Here is a 19,422-nt window from a genome sequence, read left to right as displayed (position 1 = left end):
GCAGAGAGGGGGGGGGGGGGGGGGGGGGGGCGGCAGCCCAGAGAAAAGAGAGGGTGGCTGTAAATATCCTCATCACCAGCTAGAAAAAATATTTCCCCTATGCAGGACCCATAGGAACCAAATTTAATCTCTTCTCAAAACCCACCTATACAGTGGTGGCGGGTAATGACTGTGAGCTGTTAGCTGGATACAGGCTATAACAACTTAGACCGATAAGAACTAGAAAATTTCACCAGTGTTCATAGAGAATCTGAGTGGGAAGGACCACAGGCTTAAAGACCATTAAATTGATTTTGTAAATCATGCCTGTGTTGCAATATATTGTCCTGTATCAATGTGACATGGCTATTACTTTACCTCCAGTTTCGATGTACTGCATGCAATGAAAACACAGGGGACCTGATATTTAGAAAAACTAATATTCCTAATACAGGTATACCTGCCATGGATGGCAGTGAAATCACATGTACACTAGCAATTATTACCCATGTTCTCACAGAGAAAGAGAGTCTTTGTACATCCATGTGTGTCTGCTGTCAGCCTGTGTGTAAAAATCAGGATAGGAATGGACTTCATTATGGAGCATCACCTTAGAAAACATCCAATCTATGATTCGCTATTACTTTGCAAATCCTTTAAACAAGTAAATTTGTCATTTGTATTTGCATTAAATAATAATTTCTTAAGCATATTATTTTACACTTACCTAAATTAAATCTTAAGACCGTTTTAAATTGCTCAACTGCTTCAAAAATCTCCATAACATTCTAGAATTACAAAAGAAAACTCTCTCTTCCAGTATCTGTGTAAAGTAAGATGTCTCCATATAATTTGCAAGCTTTAGCACACTAACGTTCACATCATCTTTTAGCTTTTTAGTGGAGATGATGCATTTTTTTCATAACAATACAGATCATAGCTACTGTTTCTGGACTAAGCACTTTTCCTTGCTTACAATGAAACCGAATTCTGCAACCAGCATTCCTAATCTGGTTTATTTTTCATTTCTCTGTTAAAGAAACCTGCTAGAAACCACAGCAAAAGCCAGAAGTCAATGTGAATTAACCATGCTTCCTTTGGTACATACATCCAAAAGATGGATCACCTTTTTTGGAATGATACCACTCAGGCATAGCTGCATATTAATTTTTGTTGCATGGATAAATACCACACAAAACCCAAGCCTGTTCACACTCATTTATATTTTAAGATGAATGCATTTAGTCATCTTTGAGTATTTTTTACACTCTGCCATAATTCAAAGTCATATTGACACTAATGCTTATAAAAAGCCAGTTTCATGCTTCCGTATTTGCATACTTACTTCATCAGCAACAGCATTCTGTATGAGACAGGAAGCTGTCTGACACAGCAAGGGAATAGAGTTCAGCCAAGTCATAGCAGAGGGATATATACAGTAAGTCACATAATGATTATTGTTATGGACAACTATGAACATGCCCCACATGATCCCCTTTCTTGTTAAACCGCTGCTTCTCCTTTCCTCTAAGATCCTGTAAATTACAATGGCATCTCCAACGAATTGTATTTATCCAGTTAAATGAAACATATAACTTAATGGCGGCAGATGAAGACAGGGTAAAACAGAATCTATGTTATTCCTAATGAATTTTGTCTGACACATTTTCAACAACTTCCTCATAAAATGTAGTCTCCATAATCAACCTAACAATCTCTTCCAGCTCTTTGACATCCTTGCCATTAGGAAGTTTTTCATAACAGCTAACCTCAAGATTCCCTGCTGTGGCATAAGCCTTTTTCTTTTTACCTTATGCATCATAAACAGATTATTCCTTTCCTTTTTGCCATTTGCCATTTACAGCCCGTTTAAGTTAAACAACCACAACTTTTTCACCTACTGTCTTCATCTGCACCCATGTTTTCCCCTCTGAGATGCAATTAGAGTAAATCCTCAGTGATGTCAGGCAAAGCATGTTTAGTTGATACATCTTGCATCCCACATCTAGGGAGATATGCTCACACAGTGTTCACCTTTGGATTACAGTGGCTTGTTAAGCTCATGCTCTATAACCTTTGGGACCTCTTGACAGCAATGGCTGATATCATTGCTCACGACTCCTTTGTCTGTATTCTAGCTTCAGTATCTTGCACATTTCCCTATTTAATTACATTCAGTTTTCCAGAATATCTCAATAATTTATCAAGATCTTGTTCATTTCTGATTAACCTTACTTCACAGGCCTCATTAAAAAAACCCCCTTGTATTCAGCTAACATCAGCGGCAACAGCTTCTGCACAAGGGATAACTAAGCAGGCTGCGGTTGGTCAGGCCAGGAAAGAGAAGACACTATGGTGTTTGAGAGATGCCAGTAAAATTATGATGGACTTGGAAAAGGGCTTGACTAAGTACTCCAATACAATAACTAGGTGGTTGCTATCAAGGGAAAACAGAAAGCTGCAGATTCAAAACAAACAAACAAAAATTTTCTTCACAGAGTATGTGACTTTGCCAGATGTGGATCATAAAATATTATACCAGTCAAAAAAGAAGCTGCATAAGTTCATGAAAGAGAAATCCAACAAAGGTTACCTTTTACTTAATACAAAGACACTGCCTTTGGCTAAGGCAGTTTCTTATTTGCATATTGTAGATTGAGAGAGCATTAGGGAATGCTTGCCCAAGACTTATATCCTTCCCCAGGTATTCATTTCTGGCTGTACTAGAGAGAGGATAACAGGCTAAAATAGACTTTGCTTTAATTCATTATGGCACATCTTAGCATTCTATATAACCTGCCATTTTAAAGTTTTACAAAATACATTTTAAAATGTTTTAGAAAAGATTCGTGGATATTAGGAAAATCCTGTTACTTGGCATTGCTAAGTATACACTGCAATATGCATTACATAAAATATGAATTTAATTTAATTTTCATGTGTTCATAAAGGTTTTGATTCTGAAAACTAAACAGAATGCATTCACCGAACTTTATTATTATATTATTATTATGATAACTTTATTATCACAGCTTTACTTAGCAGTGATACCAGAATGAACCATTTCAAATAAGTATACATTTTGGTTAGTGGTTTGAAGCATTTCAAGTGTTGATAATGTCTTCAGCACTAAGTAGGACACTATTTATCCAGTTATCAATATATTTCACCTTTTTTTTCATCAGCTATTGTCCCTGTGTGTCTATTGACTCTGACCAGTACCTAAAGCACTCAAAAATTTCAGAAAAGTGGTTAGGACAGGTTTTTTTCCCCAAATATTTCTAATAAAAGGTTAGAACAGTTGTTTTCAATTTAAGAGTCAACTGCTACAAAGCTGTGTCACAACAGTGCTGATTTACCAGTCTCATTTAAAAGTAGCTAATTAAAACAGACATCTAACCTTGAACTCCACCACAGCTAAATGAAATAGATACAAATTGTATGACTAAGGCTGATAAACATCTTTTGTTTCCTTCAAGCCACTCTGGTGGGTTTTTTAGAGAGGAACCTTTGAACTGAGAATAGATACCCTTAGTCTTCTACCTTCTCTCTCAATTGCCTTGTAATGCCCAAGGTCACACTTCCTAATAGTATTAACACAGATGTGTATTTGGATATAGCCTTGCTGCCTTTTCATCTATCTCATTTCCCCAGCTTACCTGTGTCTGTATTTATCCTTGTGTGAAGAGAAAAGGGTTGGTGTTTCTCTTAACACATTTGAAAACGTCATTTTCAGCAATGGTCCACTAACGAATATTTTAATCTTTCCACACCAAGGGAATAATTTTCACTCAGCAAATAGCTTTTGGGATTATTTAATTTCAATTCAGAGACCATTACTGTATTCACTTCAAGCCATTACCTTAAAATTAGCTTCTCAGAGACAAACTTCCATTTTTTTAGAGACAAAATATTCCTAAAAATAACAAATTACAGACAAATTCAGGTTTGTCTAGTAAACGGATTCACTTTCCTGTCTGGGAGCACCATTTTTTAACAGAGTTGCTAGATGCTACCATTATAACTCACAATCTTCACTTGTATATAAACGCTGTCAAACTTCCACCATCATCTGCCTCAACAATGCCACAATTTTTATTAATAATAGGAACTTTGAGAAAAGCATTTCAACTTTTTTTTTTAGAAAATGTTACAGGAAAATCTTACTCTGTCCAAAAGAATAAAACATTATCAGTTCTTCTAGCATTCTGTAGATGCTTAAAGTTCACACTGATTGAGAAGGCTGAGTAATTGCATGAAAGAGAAATCCACCACAGGTTAACATTTATTTAATATGTAGACACATCTTTGTCTGCAAGCTTCAAGTGGGTTCCTGAAAACCGAAGGTGGCCACACTTCTGCTGTGGATAAACATTTTACTCTTTCAGATACATTCAAATCTGATCAAGACATCCACCTTTGGGAATTTAAAGTGTACAAATCATCAGCTACTGAATTTCCACATTTTAGTAGCCTAATCCTGCAAAAGTTCAGTCTGCCCTCCCCTTGATTCAGGGACGGCCAAAAACCTCCTTGCAATTGCAGCTCCCAGGTCATGCTAGGCTGAGGCAATAGTATGCAGAGCAAGTAGTCTTTTACTCTGCTGTCCACAACATAGCATTATTGAGAACAAGGATGCAAAAAGCAGGAGAGAGTTGGCTGGGATAAGAAGACTTGAAAAGGACAGGCAAGAGAGGTGAGATGGGGAATCGGAGCAGGAAGAGAATTTTGCAGCCAGAGAAGGAATGGGAACTGGCAGGGTTGAGACTGAAATAACAATCAAAACACTCATTACAGGCAACTGGAGTAAAAATAACTCCCACACATAGTAGGGGGGGGCCTATGTGTATTTTCTCACTAGAATGTGCATATCTGAAGTAAAAAACATGTATAAAGTATGAAATGGAGACTGTTAGCATCACTGACTACAAAATACTTTCTGTAATAGTGGTTATTGGTCACTTGGTTTTAGAAAATGTTTACAGGAGAAATAGAGCAACTGCTCCCAAGCATCCAAACAAGAGAGATTACAGACAACTTCCCCTTTGAAGAGAAGTCAAAAGGAATGAAATTAGCTGTTTTAAAAATAAATAATTAAGCACTGAAATTAGGTACAAAGTACAAAACTGATCATTCTTCCTGCAAAATATAATGACACTGTGACAATCTCTGCCAGAGGATAACACTGATGCTAAACACCTACCAAACACAAATGGAATGACGATATGTCTACTGATAAAAAATATGATTATTCCCATTATTATAAAACAATGTTTGGAAGTGACAGTAAATATTAGATTTAAACCTGACCGTCTTTAGCTGAAAATCTGTATCTTCAGGAAAGCAGCCTAGGACTAGCTGTGCAGGACAGGATATCATGCTACTGGCTATTTCCAGCTTTTTTTTCCCCTCAGTGATTTTTCAGCAGTACTCCTAGAGATCAGATATCTCTGAGGACAAATTAGATTGGACAAGGTTGCTGAAGGTTCTCTGGTCCAATTCCAGCTCCAAGAAGGGCCAGATTCAAAGCCGCATCTGATTGAAAACCTGCTTCACCCGGCAGGGAATGGACAACCTTCCTTGGTATGATGAGAATACCAATGCATCTGGAGGTGCTCAAAGCTATCAAGCCTTTTCACATGGATATCAGTGGCAAAGGTTGACTTGGTGAACTGCAATGACAGGAATCCAAGGTCAAAAAGGACTTTGGGTCTGAGCATTATGGCACTTAGGTTAAAAAGATATTTTCTGGGTTTAACGGTCTTCAATTCATTTTCTATGACAGCATCAGGGAAATTCAGTATTTACAAAACTGTTAAAATATGTTGTGTCAAAGACCAGTTTTTACAAGCAGTACATAACCTGTTACTAGACTAATACCAAAACCAGAAAGAAATATCACGCTCCCCACCTTCAAGTCCACACATCGTTACCATCAGCATTTGTAAGTAACTCTCCCAGTGTTATCTTTTTGCAGAGATAGTTTGAGAAAATCCAGATTTGACAAATAAATAAATAAAAGAATTTTGAAAAAATAAATGAGGCCTTACTTTTCTGAAAAGAGAAAACCACAGAAGAGTTAAGGTTTTAACCTCTCCTGCTATAGCCAGTTTTTCATGACAAATAATTTCTTTTTATTAATAATATACAAATGTTTTTAAAGCTTTGCAGCAAAATCAGTCTGAGAATTAAGACATGGTACACCAACTCACATGTAGTGAGTTAATTATGGCAGTCATCAGGCTCTGAAAACAGGAGTTTATAATGGAAATGCAGACACTGTATCAGTGAGAAGGGTACCACTATAAAAAGATTGTTCAAAATCATTATTTTCAGTAGGGTGAAATAGGGCAGTTTCTGAGCTAGAATGCAGAAAGCTCTTATATGCCATTTTTCTGTGCCACTTTTCTGATGCCTTGGGAAAAAGAGAGAAAAAAAAATCCTTTAACTGATGTAATGGGCTACGGTAACCACAAAATAATAATAAAAAAAAAACACCCCAAAGTCTGAATATCAAAAGTAAAATATAAAGCATGGAAAAGCTCACCTACAGAAAAAAATTCTGCTAAGCTGTTAACACTTGCTATTCTGCATAGGATCTGTTCTCAAAATCAGTGCCAACTGACCAGATTAGGTGCTGAACTATTTCTGTAGTGCTATGGAGGGTTAGAATAACATGTGAAAATTCATGCAGCTTCCTTAGAAGCCTTATTAACAGATAGCTTACTATGAAGTAAGGCATTGAAGTGCATTTATGTTTCCTACCTTGCTCTTCTTTCTAACTCTTTCCTGTCCCAAATCCTTTTGTCCTCTAAATAATAAAGATACTTACATTTATGTACTACAGCTACTAGGTGACCACATCCTTGCACATTGTACAGTACATTGCATTCTCTCTAATGCCAGTCATTATTCTTCCTGACATCACTAGCTTTCTTTAGCTGAAGCATTTAAGATTAATGAGGCGTTTGCTCTCAATCAAGGCACTTTGTATGACTACAGTTACACTTTCAGGAGCCATGCAGATGACTTATTTAATATTATTTGATTTTTTAAATTGTTTTAGGGGATTGGTTTATGGCTATTTTTTATCCAATAGCATAGACAAATTCGGTATCTCTCTTATCTTTTGTCATTAATCGTTATCAAACAAGTCCTACTGCCTAGTAGAATATAAAGATATATTAAGTTATCATGGATCCAAGTACATCCTAGAATGTGAAAATTTGACATAAAATATTGTAAAGCATACTACTTCAGCTACTTAGAGACACTGAAACTGCAAGAAAACAGTATGCTTCGGAATCTCAAAAGCAGTTTCCTCTGATAAAATAAAATGGAATCTCCATCAAAGAAAAGTCTGGCTCTGTAAATCTGAGTCTACATATGCATTTTTCTGTTTCCATATTTTAATGATGTTCATAGGTGGGATTCACACATAATGCAGTTTCATTTAGCTATTAATACAGCTCTCACTTCTACTGCTCTCATACTTCAGTGCTTTGCAAAATCATACTGATACACCAAAACCTAGTAGAGACCAAATTTTCTATAAAGTTAACATAACTGTGGAGAGTTTAAAAAAGTATCATTTAACAGAACTAAAAACAATACCTAACTGTGTAAGCAGAGGAATAAGAAGCAACTTTCCCTCCTAAGATATGAATTCTGAACTTTGAACCAAGACTTGTACCAATGTTTTATAACTTCCATTTTATTCTCCACTGCAAAAAACTTTTCTTTCTCCTTGTTTTCCAGTCAACCTTCCTTTCAGGATTTAAAGCCTTACTTAGAAGGGAATTCCTCAGGCAGATCTTCCTCAGCTAAATCTCCTCCTTCTAGGAATCAATGCGAAGAGGAAGGAAAACAATTTCAGACATTCAGGAAGTTGGAGTTTCAGGGAATAGGTATTTTCTGATAATTAAATCTCACTTTGTGCACTTTTCTGATGTGAGAATTGAATTTTTGAAGGCATGTGGATATATAATTCCCACAGTGAGTCAAATCTCTGTTTCACATCTTTTGCAACAGCTGCATGTTTTAGGAATGCTTATCCTGAACAAGAAATTAGATGAATATGATTTTTTCCATTTGTTTCATGTAGAAACTAGAAGTCTGAACTGTGTTACTTGGAATGTAAAATACACTTACTCTATATTCCCTACAGTAAAAAAAAGGTCGTGCAAATAAGAAATTTTCTTTAATTACACCTCCCTCTCCAGAGAGACTTATGGTATTACACAGCAATTTAAAATACAATTAAAATATCATATGTATAACAATAGACATAGAAAAATTTATACAAATTAAAAAAATGATTCATAAAAAAAAAGCATGCAATTCAAAGGTAGCATAAAACTTTCAGCTGCAAGTTGGTGCAACTAACATTAATTGCAGGTTTTTAAAAGGGAAAGTAGTACTCTGGATGGCAGTATATTCAATTGAGTTGTATTTTTTTAATAGATGTACAGAAGACTGGTTAAAAGAGAACCACATTTATCTTAAGTATAATGCTAAGTTTAGACAAAAGTATTGTACTATTTTGAAGTGAAATCTGTTAAGATAATCTAAGGTTATTGTCCAAACTCTGAAGAGACAGAAACATGATCCTAAAATGACAAATAGGACACAAATAAGTATCAGCAATTCTTAATCATGCTGATGTCAGCAATGAGGTTCCATACAAGCAAAAAATACACTAATACATTTAAGTTATGTATCAAACTGATAATATTTTCTCCAACGAGAACTACAGTCACATTGTTTTGCAATGAATAATACTGTTCAAACAGGCAAAAGAGAACCACAGGAAAAAGAAAGCTCAATGTCTATTTTATCCTTCTGCCTCAAGGCACGATCAAGTCTTCTTCAGCTATTCCTTACAAATGTTTGTCTAACATGTCTTTGAAAATCATGAAGGAGTAGATGGTACAAAATCTCCATATATTCTATCCCAGTAGTTCACTGTTTTTAGAAATAAAAATTCGTAGAATTTCCTGGTATTAACATAAACTTCTGCTGATGCAGTTTAAAACTGCTACAAGTCGTCTTGTCCCTAAAATGAGAGAATGGCAATTGATTGTGTTCCTGTTTGCCAAACACATATAATTTTACATGAGAGAACACTACTTATTTCCCTTCTGTCTTGCCCTTGCTATACTAACAAGGTTAATTCTTTTCAATCCTCCCTTATGGAAGGATTGAGGTCTACCAGGAATGATTAAAAGAATTTTGGTTCTGGTTTTCTGCAATTTCAGTTGCACCTCATTTTCTTCCATCCCATTCAGGCTCATGGTTTTTTGAACAATGTGTGTTCACTGTTAGACACAGTTCTTCAGCTGGGGTCTCATCAAAGCTGAAGAGAGCAGAAAGATTGTTTCATGTGTTTTTCAGGCTCTACTTCCAGTACAAGGCTTAAACATCCTACTGAGATGTTTCAGGTTCTGTGGAACTGATGACCTATGTTGTTTGTGACCACAGTGGTTACAATCGCAGTTGGCAGCAGGAGCTACTGCTTAGGTAGGGACTCCCATCTTATATGCGCATAACTGGTAATTCCTCTCTAAGTATTGCACCTATCTCTGTTGAACTCCATATGTTTTGTTTTACACCATTTCTTCAATATAGTAATACTATTATTGTCCTACAAAATAGAGGATCCAAATCAAAACAGTAATTGGATACAATCCAAAATAGTAATCCTAACCCAAATTAGTAAACCTCAGCCTACAAAATGCCCAAGGTCCTTGGTACTTACAGAAAATGCGTGGGGAATGCTTCTTATTAATCCTTTCACTTCACTGAAATATTGAAACAACTGAGGGAAATAATATTTTTAATAATACCTGAAACACACTTGACAGCTGTGAAAAAGCCTTTGATGTATTCTGTAAGTTTAACACCTTGGTAGCTTCACATGAAGTATACTCCCCCATCTCCTATGCAATCGTCTTAAACGACTTAAAGTAGATCAGTCTAGATTTCCACATATGTTCAGTAAGGACATGAAAAGTAATCAGCAAATGATGCAAAGAACGTTATCACTTTCTTAGTGATTTTAAGAGTCTGATGAGAATGATTGCTGGTGGCCTGAGATAGTGAGGGTTGAAAGCAAATCCATATTCCTATATGTTTGGCAACTACTGCTTTACATCATACCTCTTCTGTTGCTTGAATACCAGAATTTAAAACACTATCAAAAGCATCTGAAAGGTAGGATGCACAAAATCTTTTGCTTATTCCTTATTCCCATGAGCAAAGCATTAGTTCTTTTGTTCTTAAATACATATGTCTTTGTACACTGTTATTGTCTAGGTGTTTAGAAATGGATGGATTCATCATTTCTTTAGTATTTCTTTTGTAATCCAAGACAGGTTGACTGCCACATAATTTGTTGGGTCGACCACTTCCTGCCTTTTTAGAAAGCAACATTAAATTTTTGAGGCTGCTGGCACCTCACCTAAGGTCTGCAAACTCTCAGAGATATCACTAATAGTTCTGAGATTGCTTCAGCACCTCAAGAGTTTTGAAAGACCCTAGTATTAAAAAAGAAAAAGTGACTTGGGTATCATTCACATATGAGTAAATAACAGAGCGTTATTCACATCCTTGAAGCTGTTGGGGTTTTGCTATTTAACTCAGGTAGCAGATGCCTACTATCTATCCCTCCTACATCTTTCAGCTGACAATGAACAGTTCCCATTGACATGTGAACGACATGTAATAACAAAGAATACAAGATAGCAGACTATGGAGGACAAGTTTTAAGTAAATTTAATACTAGCTAGGTCTATTCAATCTTCAACATTTTGTTAAAACTTCCCAACTGAATGACAACTTATGACATTAAGAATGTGAATTTCATTCCACAAACATATCTGAATGAAGAGCTCTCTTGGGGCATAAGTTCATTTCACTCAGGTCACCAAATCAGAGCTATAGAAAGATGAAGTTGTCACCACTAATGATTTAGCTGTACAAAATCACAGCAATTTAGTTAAATATATCATAGCCAGAGCTTACATTGAATAAATTGACCAAGTGGGCAACACATACTGTCTAGCCTTTGCACAGCGAAAATGGTGCTCCACTTCACTCCTATCACCTTCTTGTTACCTAACACATAAGATTCCAGAAACCCACTGAGTCTTCTCCCCTAGTCCCCAGAGTGTGTTTTTGCAAAAATCCAATACTAAAACATCTTCACATAAAATTTCAGCTATTTTCTGTATGTTTTTGATATCTCTTCCACTGCTTCATCTCATCTCCTCAATAACTTGGCCAAAAAGTACTTTCCCTAAAATTCAGATCTTCCTAATTTTCAGAAACTTATATGCATTATAACAGAATAAAACTAAACTTATTCAGTAAAACGTGCATAATTCTTCTCAAATTAACGCTAACTGTGGGTGCAAATTTTTCCCCTAATAGTTTGATGAAGAAAAATCCCAGTCAAGTCAAGCTTTAACCCTCTCCCCAACATTTTCCTTTTTCTATCGTATTACCCAGATCCGCCTTTATTGCCCCATAGTGAATGCAAATGAGTCAGTCATTATGACACTATTTTTATCTTTCACCTACCACTGCGCTATCTGAATGTCCTTTTCACTTCAAGAACACTTGTAAAATAACCTTAAAACCCCAGAACAATTTTAGAATCCTTTCTACAACAAAGCATTAACAAATTATAAGACCAAATTTTGTTTTACTATTTTTCAGTGACTTTTGATTTTAAAAAATGCACTATACTCAAAAGACAAACACTCTCTCCAAATTTCCCATCAAAAGTGTTACTGTTATATTGCAGTTAACATCAGATTCCAAGGCCATGTTCTAAATTTTTCAGTGCTCTTAACAAAAACATCTGATTCAGTCCTATTCCTGTCACACATGGTATTTCATGAACAAGAATGTTCTCCTTAGAATTCCCATACTTGCACGTTGTAGCTGTATCTCCCTTGAAAAGAAATTAACAAAACTTTTCGAAAGAGAAGCGGGGCTTTCTAACTGTTTGTTTAACTGATAATTAGATTCTGAGTTAATGGCAACCTGTCACTTGCTACAGCAGACTTATTCTTTTCCCCTCAACCTTCCCCTGACTCTAGGACAGTAGTCACAAAAGTAGTTCAGGAGATCCTGAAACTCACAATTGTCTGATAAGGAAGCTGTAACAAGGTTTTCTCATTACCAACGGAAGATGAAAATTGGATTTTAGCTAGTAAGAATACCTTTCCTACTAAAATAAGAACACATTACAGACATAGAAATTGATTCAATAAATATTTTAATAGCTATTCACTGAGAGAACATAGGACTAAACATTACAGATGGACCATATTTTTGTAATGAGCAGTTCTAAGTCACTTTTTTTCTTTTGTTTTCCCCAGCTGCAGTAATATGTGGATTAAAAATACCATTTCCTTTTTTGTTTCCTTAACTCTTACCATTCACAAAAGAACCTTAAAATGTTGACAGTATACAAAAGGAAAATCAAAGTGTTTATATTTATTGTTACTTTCATGTTTGCTAATGCTATGATTGTGAATTTTTTACAGGTGACTTTCATAATTGCAAGAAGTTATATTTGACAAAGTGATATCGTATTTTCCAGTAGTTTGAATTCTCATTTCTTTTCCAACATATCTAAAAATTTTATGACATCATTTAATGATTTACATTTTTAAGGCACCTGAAATATCTCCTTTTCATTCAACAACAGAAGGAAGAAAAGCTATGTTGCCATTTCAAACTGACTGTGAGAGACCGAAGGAGTTAATGTCTCAAACGTTGTGGTGGGGCAAGTTCTGCTTTAAGGACTAACTCTGCCTAGCAAAGAACCACAGGTGAAAAGAAGCCCATCAGCACCCATCAGCAACGGGAGGGGGAGGGCATGCTGGAGGGTGCACGGCTCCCTGTTCTCTTGTGCTGCTCTGATGTGCTGAGCAGGGCAGCTCACCATGTATGGCAAAAGATCACATCGGCAGGAAAGGGCAAACTACTCCCCAAACGACACCCCCCAAGCCCACGGCCCAAAGGCTATCTAGTAAGCCTAATGAGTTCGAGCGCCAGCCCGAAGGAAGGGCAAGCAGATTATAAAAGGACATGAACTGAAGCCCCATGTGCACAAGCCCACCGGGACAGGACCCCTCGGCTGACTGAACCAACGCTGGATCCAGGACTGGTGAAATCTTTCTCTTCTCTCTCTCTTCCCTTTTCCTCTTCTGTAATCCCTACACCTCATCCCTTTAGACATAAACTGTTGACCAAGTCTGAGACCAGGAATGGATCCAGCCGCCCCCAGGCTCCTCACTGAGGAGGAGTCTAGAAATCAAGGGGGTCCGCTCTGAACCTCGTGACTCAGCGGGAGGGATCCCCTGATTGTCTTCCCTGAACTGACTCCCAAACAGGCAAGGCCTGTAGTATATGTTTAGTGATGCATGGTTAGCACATGTTACACAGTGCACTGACACAGTTTCATGCCAATTTTTGTTGCGAGCATACCAATTTTGGTGGTGAGCATGCCAGTTCTTCTTGTGAGCGAATAAAAATTGAGTTTTGTGAGTTAAAGGATCCCTGGTGTCGTTTCACCTTAATGCTGACCTGGGAATCAGCAAACCTGAGTCATTGTCCTGAGAAATTGGGACATGACACTGATTATCACATTTCCTCAAGCTCTTTTAAGGAAAACAAACATTAGATGACTTAGCAGGGTAACTGATAGATTGGTAAAATGTAAAATTTTAAACTTTTTTTTTTTAAATGAGTATATGTTTAGGGATTCTATGAACTATTAATTGCCTCTCTATTTATTCCTTGCTGTATAAAACTATTTTATACTTTTTTTAAAAATCAAACAATAGGCATTTAGGAGCTTCACAAGTGAAATTTTTTCTGCTTATACAGCGCAGTAAACCTTAAATGCTCAAAACCAACAATTTCATTCCTGACTGTAATTTATTATTCTTTCTCTATTCTCCAGCTGTCCACACGTACATACCAGAAGTCTAAAATATTTAGAGGAAATATCTTTTTTTCTCTTATGTGAATTTAAATTTTCAGTTGTTTCCTTGAACAATGTTTTACACACAATTATATTCTGTTAGCCAATCCTTTTCATGAGTGTATAAACCTACTCCAAGTTTGTCTATCAAAATGCTATTAAATTTTACATTGAAATCTATTCGTATTTTACAAATAATTTTTCTGCAGCAAGTGTGTGTTCAGTAAAAATAAGCAGGCTACATTCCACATGCAGTCATGCATGTGCTTCATTTTTTTTTTTTTCCTTAGATAACTAAGCAATATGTGAAACTTACGGCTGTCCAGGCTTCTGTTCTGCATCGAGAACACAGCCAGTCAGTATGGATTTCATGAGAAGGAACACCATAGCAACCTAGAAGAAGAGAGCTGGATTGATTAATATATTCTGCCTTTCTATCCATGATGCCATACCATTCAACCTTGTATAAACACTAGTAAAATACATCTCCTGTGACCAAGGAGACTTTTCCAATCTAGGCTTACTGCTGATTCCATAGTCCATGAAATATATAAATTAGACACACAGACACCCTTCCCAAAACTCAAAAAAAAACCCAAACAAAAACAAACCAAAACCAACCAAACCAAACCGAAAATCAAAACAAACACCACCACCCCCCCGCAAACAGTCAAAAAAACAAACCCCAGGGAATTTCTTATTTTCTGTCATTTCAATAGCAAATCACCAATTCTCCCTGAAGTAAAAATGTACAATTTGATTAATATACTGACGTTTTTTCTATGCAATTATATCACGCTTCCATAAAAGAATTTCACATGGACTTCTTAGAGATAACTATTGAAGTCTTACTCTCTGTAGAAGATACTGCAGAAAATCCCTGCATTCATCAGTCACTCTTGAAATAAAAAAGAATGCAAGGTGAAAGAAGTTACTGCATACCTAAAGTCAATAGCAATATTCACAAGTCCTTAAATCCAGCAGGATTTCACCCTGACTACTTAATAAGGACATACTAACATCACACAGTGGTTTAATATATGAGAAGTAAAAGGAATTTAGTAGCTCAGAATTGAAATAAGAATCAGAAGTTTGTGATTATTGAAAGTTTACAGAAAAGTTAAATTCTTCACTGTTTTCACAGCAGTCATTAACTAGCAATAGAAAATGTAACAGTTTTTAAAAAAAATTTAGCCAGTGATGGAAGAATTACATATGGAAATGTTTTTCCAGTACTTTTAAAGACATACTAGAAGCCTAGTTAACTATTATTTATCAATGAAATAAAATTTGAAATTACATTTCTGCCAACTGAACAATTAGCTTATTTACTTGCATGAACCCGCACACAACACTTTGCACAGGAAATCAGAAGACTTGTTCCATCTTCTTCGATAAAGGCATTTGATGGATAGTTTTCAGTGTTGTCTTCACTATAAATAAAACACATCTCTGGAATAAGAGGTTTAGTCTTTTCGTTTTTGGCCATCAGTGTTTCTGCTGAGTTTGCTTCCCTGAAAGTAGGACTTTCTTCATCATGATTGTCTGGCTGGAAAATAAACAGAATTTATATTTAAGTAAAAGAAAGGAGCGTCATTCTTACTCTTCTTTTTGACAGTGATGAAATTACTTCTCCCCTCCCAGCTCTGGCACTAACAATGTAACAGTTTTATGAGAAAATTAACTGCTTCTAAGTATTTATCACAGTCATTCTATAGTTCTTTGATTGTTCAAGTAACTGTGAAACCTAGAATAGCACTCAGCCTGCAAACTAGTGTTATTGCAGCAGTGTTCAATGATACTATACTTCTGTCTCCCTTTGAGTCCTTTAACTGGGTCCAGTGCAATAAAAGTTTTCTTCCTAGTTCCCACGCTGAGGGGATTCCACTTTAGCAGCTTCAGAATTAGTACCATAGAACTACAACAGCATTTTTAGCTGACATTTGACACGGGAATTCCACAAGCCAGTATCAAACAGTGCTCTGCATTAGACTGTTTCTGTAAGAACATTATTCCTGAGAAGGCCTAAGTACTGTGAAAACACTTATTTGCTTAACACTGCAGGAAGGAGACATGGAAGAGGCTTTGTTAAAAAGCATCTGAAGATGGACAAATAAGGAAATAGCTAAAAGATACAAACCTATGTGGATTTTCCACCTCAAAAAGTGTAACATTTAAGGGCAAGCACACATACACTAACACCAATCCTACACAAACTCTAAAAGGCATACACTGTCTGCAACCAAGGATAAATGCAGGTGAACAGAGTATCAGTTCTAATTTTAGCAATAGTGAGTTTATTTACTTCTCATACAAATCAAATGCATAAGCTTATCTTATTTCTAATTTACTGGAAATAAAGTAGCTGAGCAGCTATTTCACACTTCACCTGGAGATGGAACTGTTAGGATCTTGCTTACCTTGTAGTATGGCATGAGGAGAGTGCAAATGGCACAGTATGGTTTCTTTTTTGCACAAGCTCCATTGTATTCTTTTTCAGCATTGAAATTGGGTACTCTCGTCTGCCAAAGGTAGACCAGAGGCCTAGCCCATGTCTCTGTCTCTTGAACTTTCTCTTCAGTTAAGATAGTCTCAGGCAGTTCTTAAAGAAAACAAACAATTGGTTACATTGCAGTCCTGGAATGAAAACAAACAACAATGATTTTGTCATGTGTGCTAACAATGAAGATAAAACAATGCTATAAGAAGTCTGTGTGAGTGAATACAAATGCAGAAGTCTAAAAGAATTATGCATCAGGACAAGCACAAAAAAAGTGCTTTGACACCTGTGTCATGAGCTGACTGCTCCACATACAGCATAAAAAGTATGCCACTAGCTCTACTGTTTACAATTTGTATTCATATCCACAACAGTACATCTCGCTCTCCCACTCCTTAATTCCCCCAACCTCTACCCCCTAACCCTCCATGCACTCTGCCCTAAACTCCTTACAGATGGAACATGTTGCATCCTGCCAAGCAACACCAGACAAATCACTCCATTCATGCAGAAAAGCACCTCTCAACTCTTTATGGAAACAGAAACTCATTTTCCAAAGGGAAAAAGAGGCCAGTGTTATAGCCAGGGAGTAATGGGGAACAATCCAATCCAGAGATGTAGCTGGACATGCATGCTGAATTCCACTACAGGCAAAACTACCTGGTACTATCAGTGATCTGTTCTGGATGTTGTAAAAGTTTGGTTTACTTATTAGCAGTGTTTCTGTGCAGGACTCCATAAAGCTGACTTTATGAAATTAAAAGCCTCTACAGAAGCTGGGAAATAAAACAGACTGAAACTCAGAGAAATAGCTTATTCAATAGGAGTAATTTTAAAATGTAGTCATTTGCTATTGAGAAAGATGTGGAAAAAGGAAAGCTGTGAAAAGGAGACTGGGTGTAAAACCCTTGCCCCAGTGAAATCAATAGCATAATTATTAATGATCCAGTTGTTAACACCAGAATTTCAGCCTAGTCACATGTTTGAGCTGGTTGGAGAACTCAAGATATCTTCATAGGCAGCCTAATGACTTTGTCACCTGTGAAATATACAGATTATGAAGAGGGAAATGTCTTTTCATCCTAGAAAGGAAAGCACTGCTGACAGATGTTAAGTATATTTTTCTGAATTGGGTCCTTATACACTGCTCTGATTAATGATGAGGTCTGTGGTTCTGTTCATTCAAGTGGACAGTGCCTATTAAATCTTTCATGATCAATGAGAAGTCATGTCGGTGTCAATTAGAATAATTAAAATAATGTGAATGTGGGAAGGAAAATGTAGAAAGTTACTGAACAGAACTTTCAGATAACAAAAAAGGTCTCTAGCATACAGGTCTTTTCTAATGATGTATTTAAGAAAAATCGTTTGTTTCAGAAGAAGAAAATTCCAACAACATAGAAATGTTTAATGAAGTACATTAAGCTGAATCATCACATTCCTTCATGACAACCATCATCCACTTTATGAAAAAGTGGAGGCTTTATGGGTCTCCTCCTATGATAAATTGTCACATGCATTGCTACAAAAGCACTATAAAGTTGATAGCATTTTTATCAGTGTTGAATAAAATAAGGATTGAAATATTTGTCTACAAGCAAGCCAAATGTAGCAAAAATAAATTAATTAATATATCCTGCATGTGAATTTTATTCCATTTTTTATAGTTTCTCAAGAGAACTAATACCAATTCAATAAACATTTGCCAATAATCCAGGTAGAAGGACAAATACAAAACGTGCAAAAAACATGTCACCAATTCAATATTCAGCAGCAGAGCTCTATGGTGAATAATGTAGCCGCAGAAGAATAGCAGTGAAAAAATAGCTGAACGCAAGCAAAAGATGAAAATATAAAATGCCGGCATCACTTTCACAGCTTTCTGAGTTACTTATCTTTTGAGTTAAAAGCTTAACTAAGCTTTTAGTTAAAAACATTGTCAAATCATATTTTTTCTATTGCTTGCTGTGGGAGCAGCTCGGAACACCTGGCATTTGTTTTCAAGAGTGAACCGTGTCGTGGTTTCAGCTGGGATAGAGTTAACTGTCCTCCTAGTAGCTGGTACAGTGCTATGTTTTGAGTTCAGTATGAGAATAATGTTGATAACACTGATGTTTTCAGTTGTTGCTCATTCATGTTTAGACTATAGTCAAGGATTTTTCAGCTTCTCATGCCCAGCCAGCGAGAAAGCTGGAGGGGCACAAGAAGTTGGCGCAGGACACAGCCAGGGCAGCTGACCCAAACTGGCCAATGGTGTATTCCATACCATGGGACGTCCCATCTAGTTTAGGAACTGGGAAGGGGGGGTGGGGAATCGCAGCTCAGGAACTAGCTGGGTGTCGGTCGGCGGGTGGTGAGCAATTGCCCTGCGCATCATTTGTACATTCCAATCCTTTTATTGTTACTGCTGTCATTTTATTAGTGTTATCATTATTAGTTTCTTCTTTTCTGTTCTATTAAACCGTTCTTATCTCAACCCATGAGTTTTACTTCCTTTTTCTCCCCCACCCCACTGGGTGGGGGGGGGAGTGAGTGAGCGGCTGCGTGGTGCTTAGTTGCTGGCTGGGGTTAAACCACGACAAACCGTTAGAATTTGTTGTGCTGCATGTTTGCCAAGCCTTTGAAGAACTAGTTTTACAAGGCCAGGTTGGAGGATGGCCTTGTGTATGCCTGGGAAGATGTGGCTGAAGACAGTCACGAGTATGTGTATGGAATGTTTTTATCTTTAACTGTTCTGAGGACTGGCAAACATCCCAGCTGAGCCAGATATGCGCTCCTGTGTTAGCAGTGTTGGCTATATGCCGTTAGTTCTTTCTAGATCTTTGTTGAAACATATATAAGTTTTATCCTTTAGTGAAATAAAGGGAATCTTGTACAGAGAGCTTGAGCACTTAATTCAGTCGCCGCACTTGCAATTTTCCAGAACTGTAAAATAAATAGCTCT

The 19,422-nt window shown here is 36.7% G+C and overlaps 1 protein-coding gene across 1 annotated transcript in view; it reads right to left on the bottom strand.

Annotated features, from left to right (window-relative positions):
- KDM4C (lysine (K)-specific demethylase 4C) overlaps nucleotides 1-19,422 on the bottom strand; it is a 271,840-nt gene that overhangs the window by 85,671 nt on the left and 166,747 nt on the right. The window contains exons 13-15 of the mRNA XM_010586055.1: nucleotides 16,399-16,580; nucleotides 15,311-15,527; nucleotides 14,295-14,371 (exon numbers count right to left, since the gene is read on the bottom strand). Of these exons, the coding sequence (XP_010584357.1) occupies nucleotides 14,295-14,371; nucleotides 15,311-15,527; nucleotides 16,399-16,580 (476 nt within the window). The remainder of the gene's footprint in view (nucleotides 1-14,294; nucleotides 14,372-15,310; nucleotides 15,528-16,398; nucleotides 16,581-19,422) is intronic.

The sequence above is a fragment of the Haliaeetus leucocephalus genome, unplaced genomic scaffold, assembly GCF_000737465.1.
Source record: "Haliaeetus leucocephalus isolate CR32 unplaced genomic scaffold, Haliaeetus_leucocephalus-4.0 Scaffold139, whole genome shotgun sequence".
Lineage (NCBI taxonomy): Eukaryota > Metazoa > Chordata > Aves > Accipitriformes > Accipitridae > Haliaeetus > Haliaeetus leucocephalus.
Note: the sequence above shows the minus strand (reverse complement) of the source record. Positions and strands in the feature narration are given on the sequence as shown.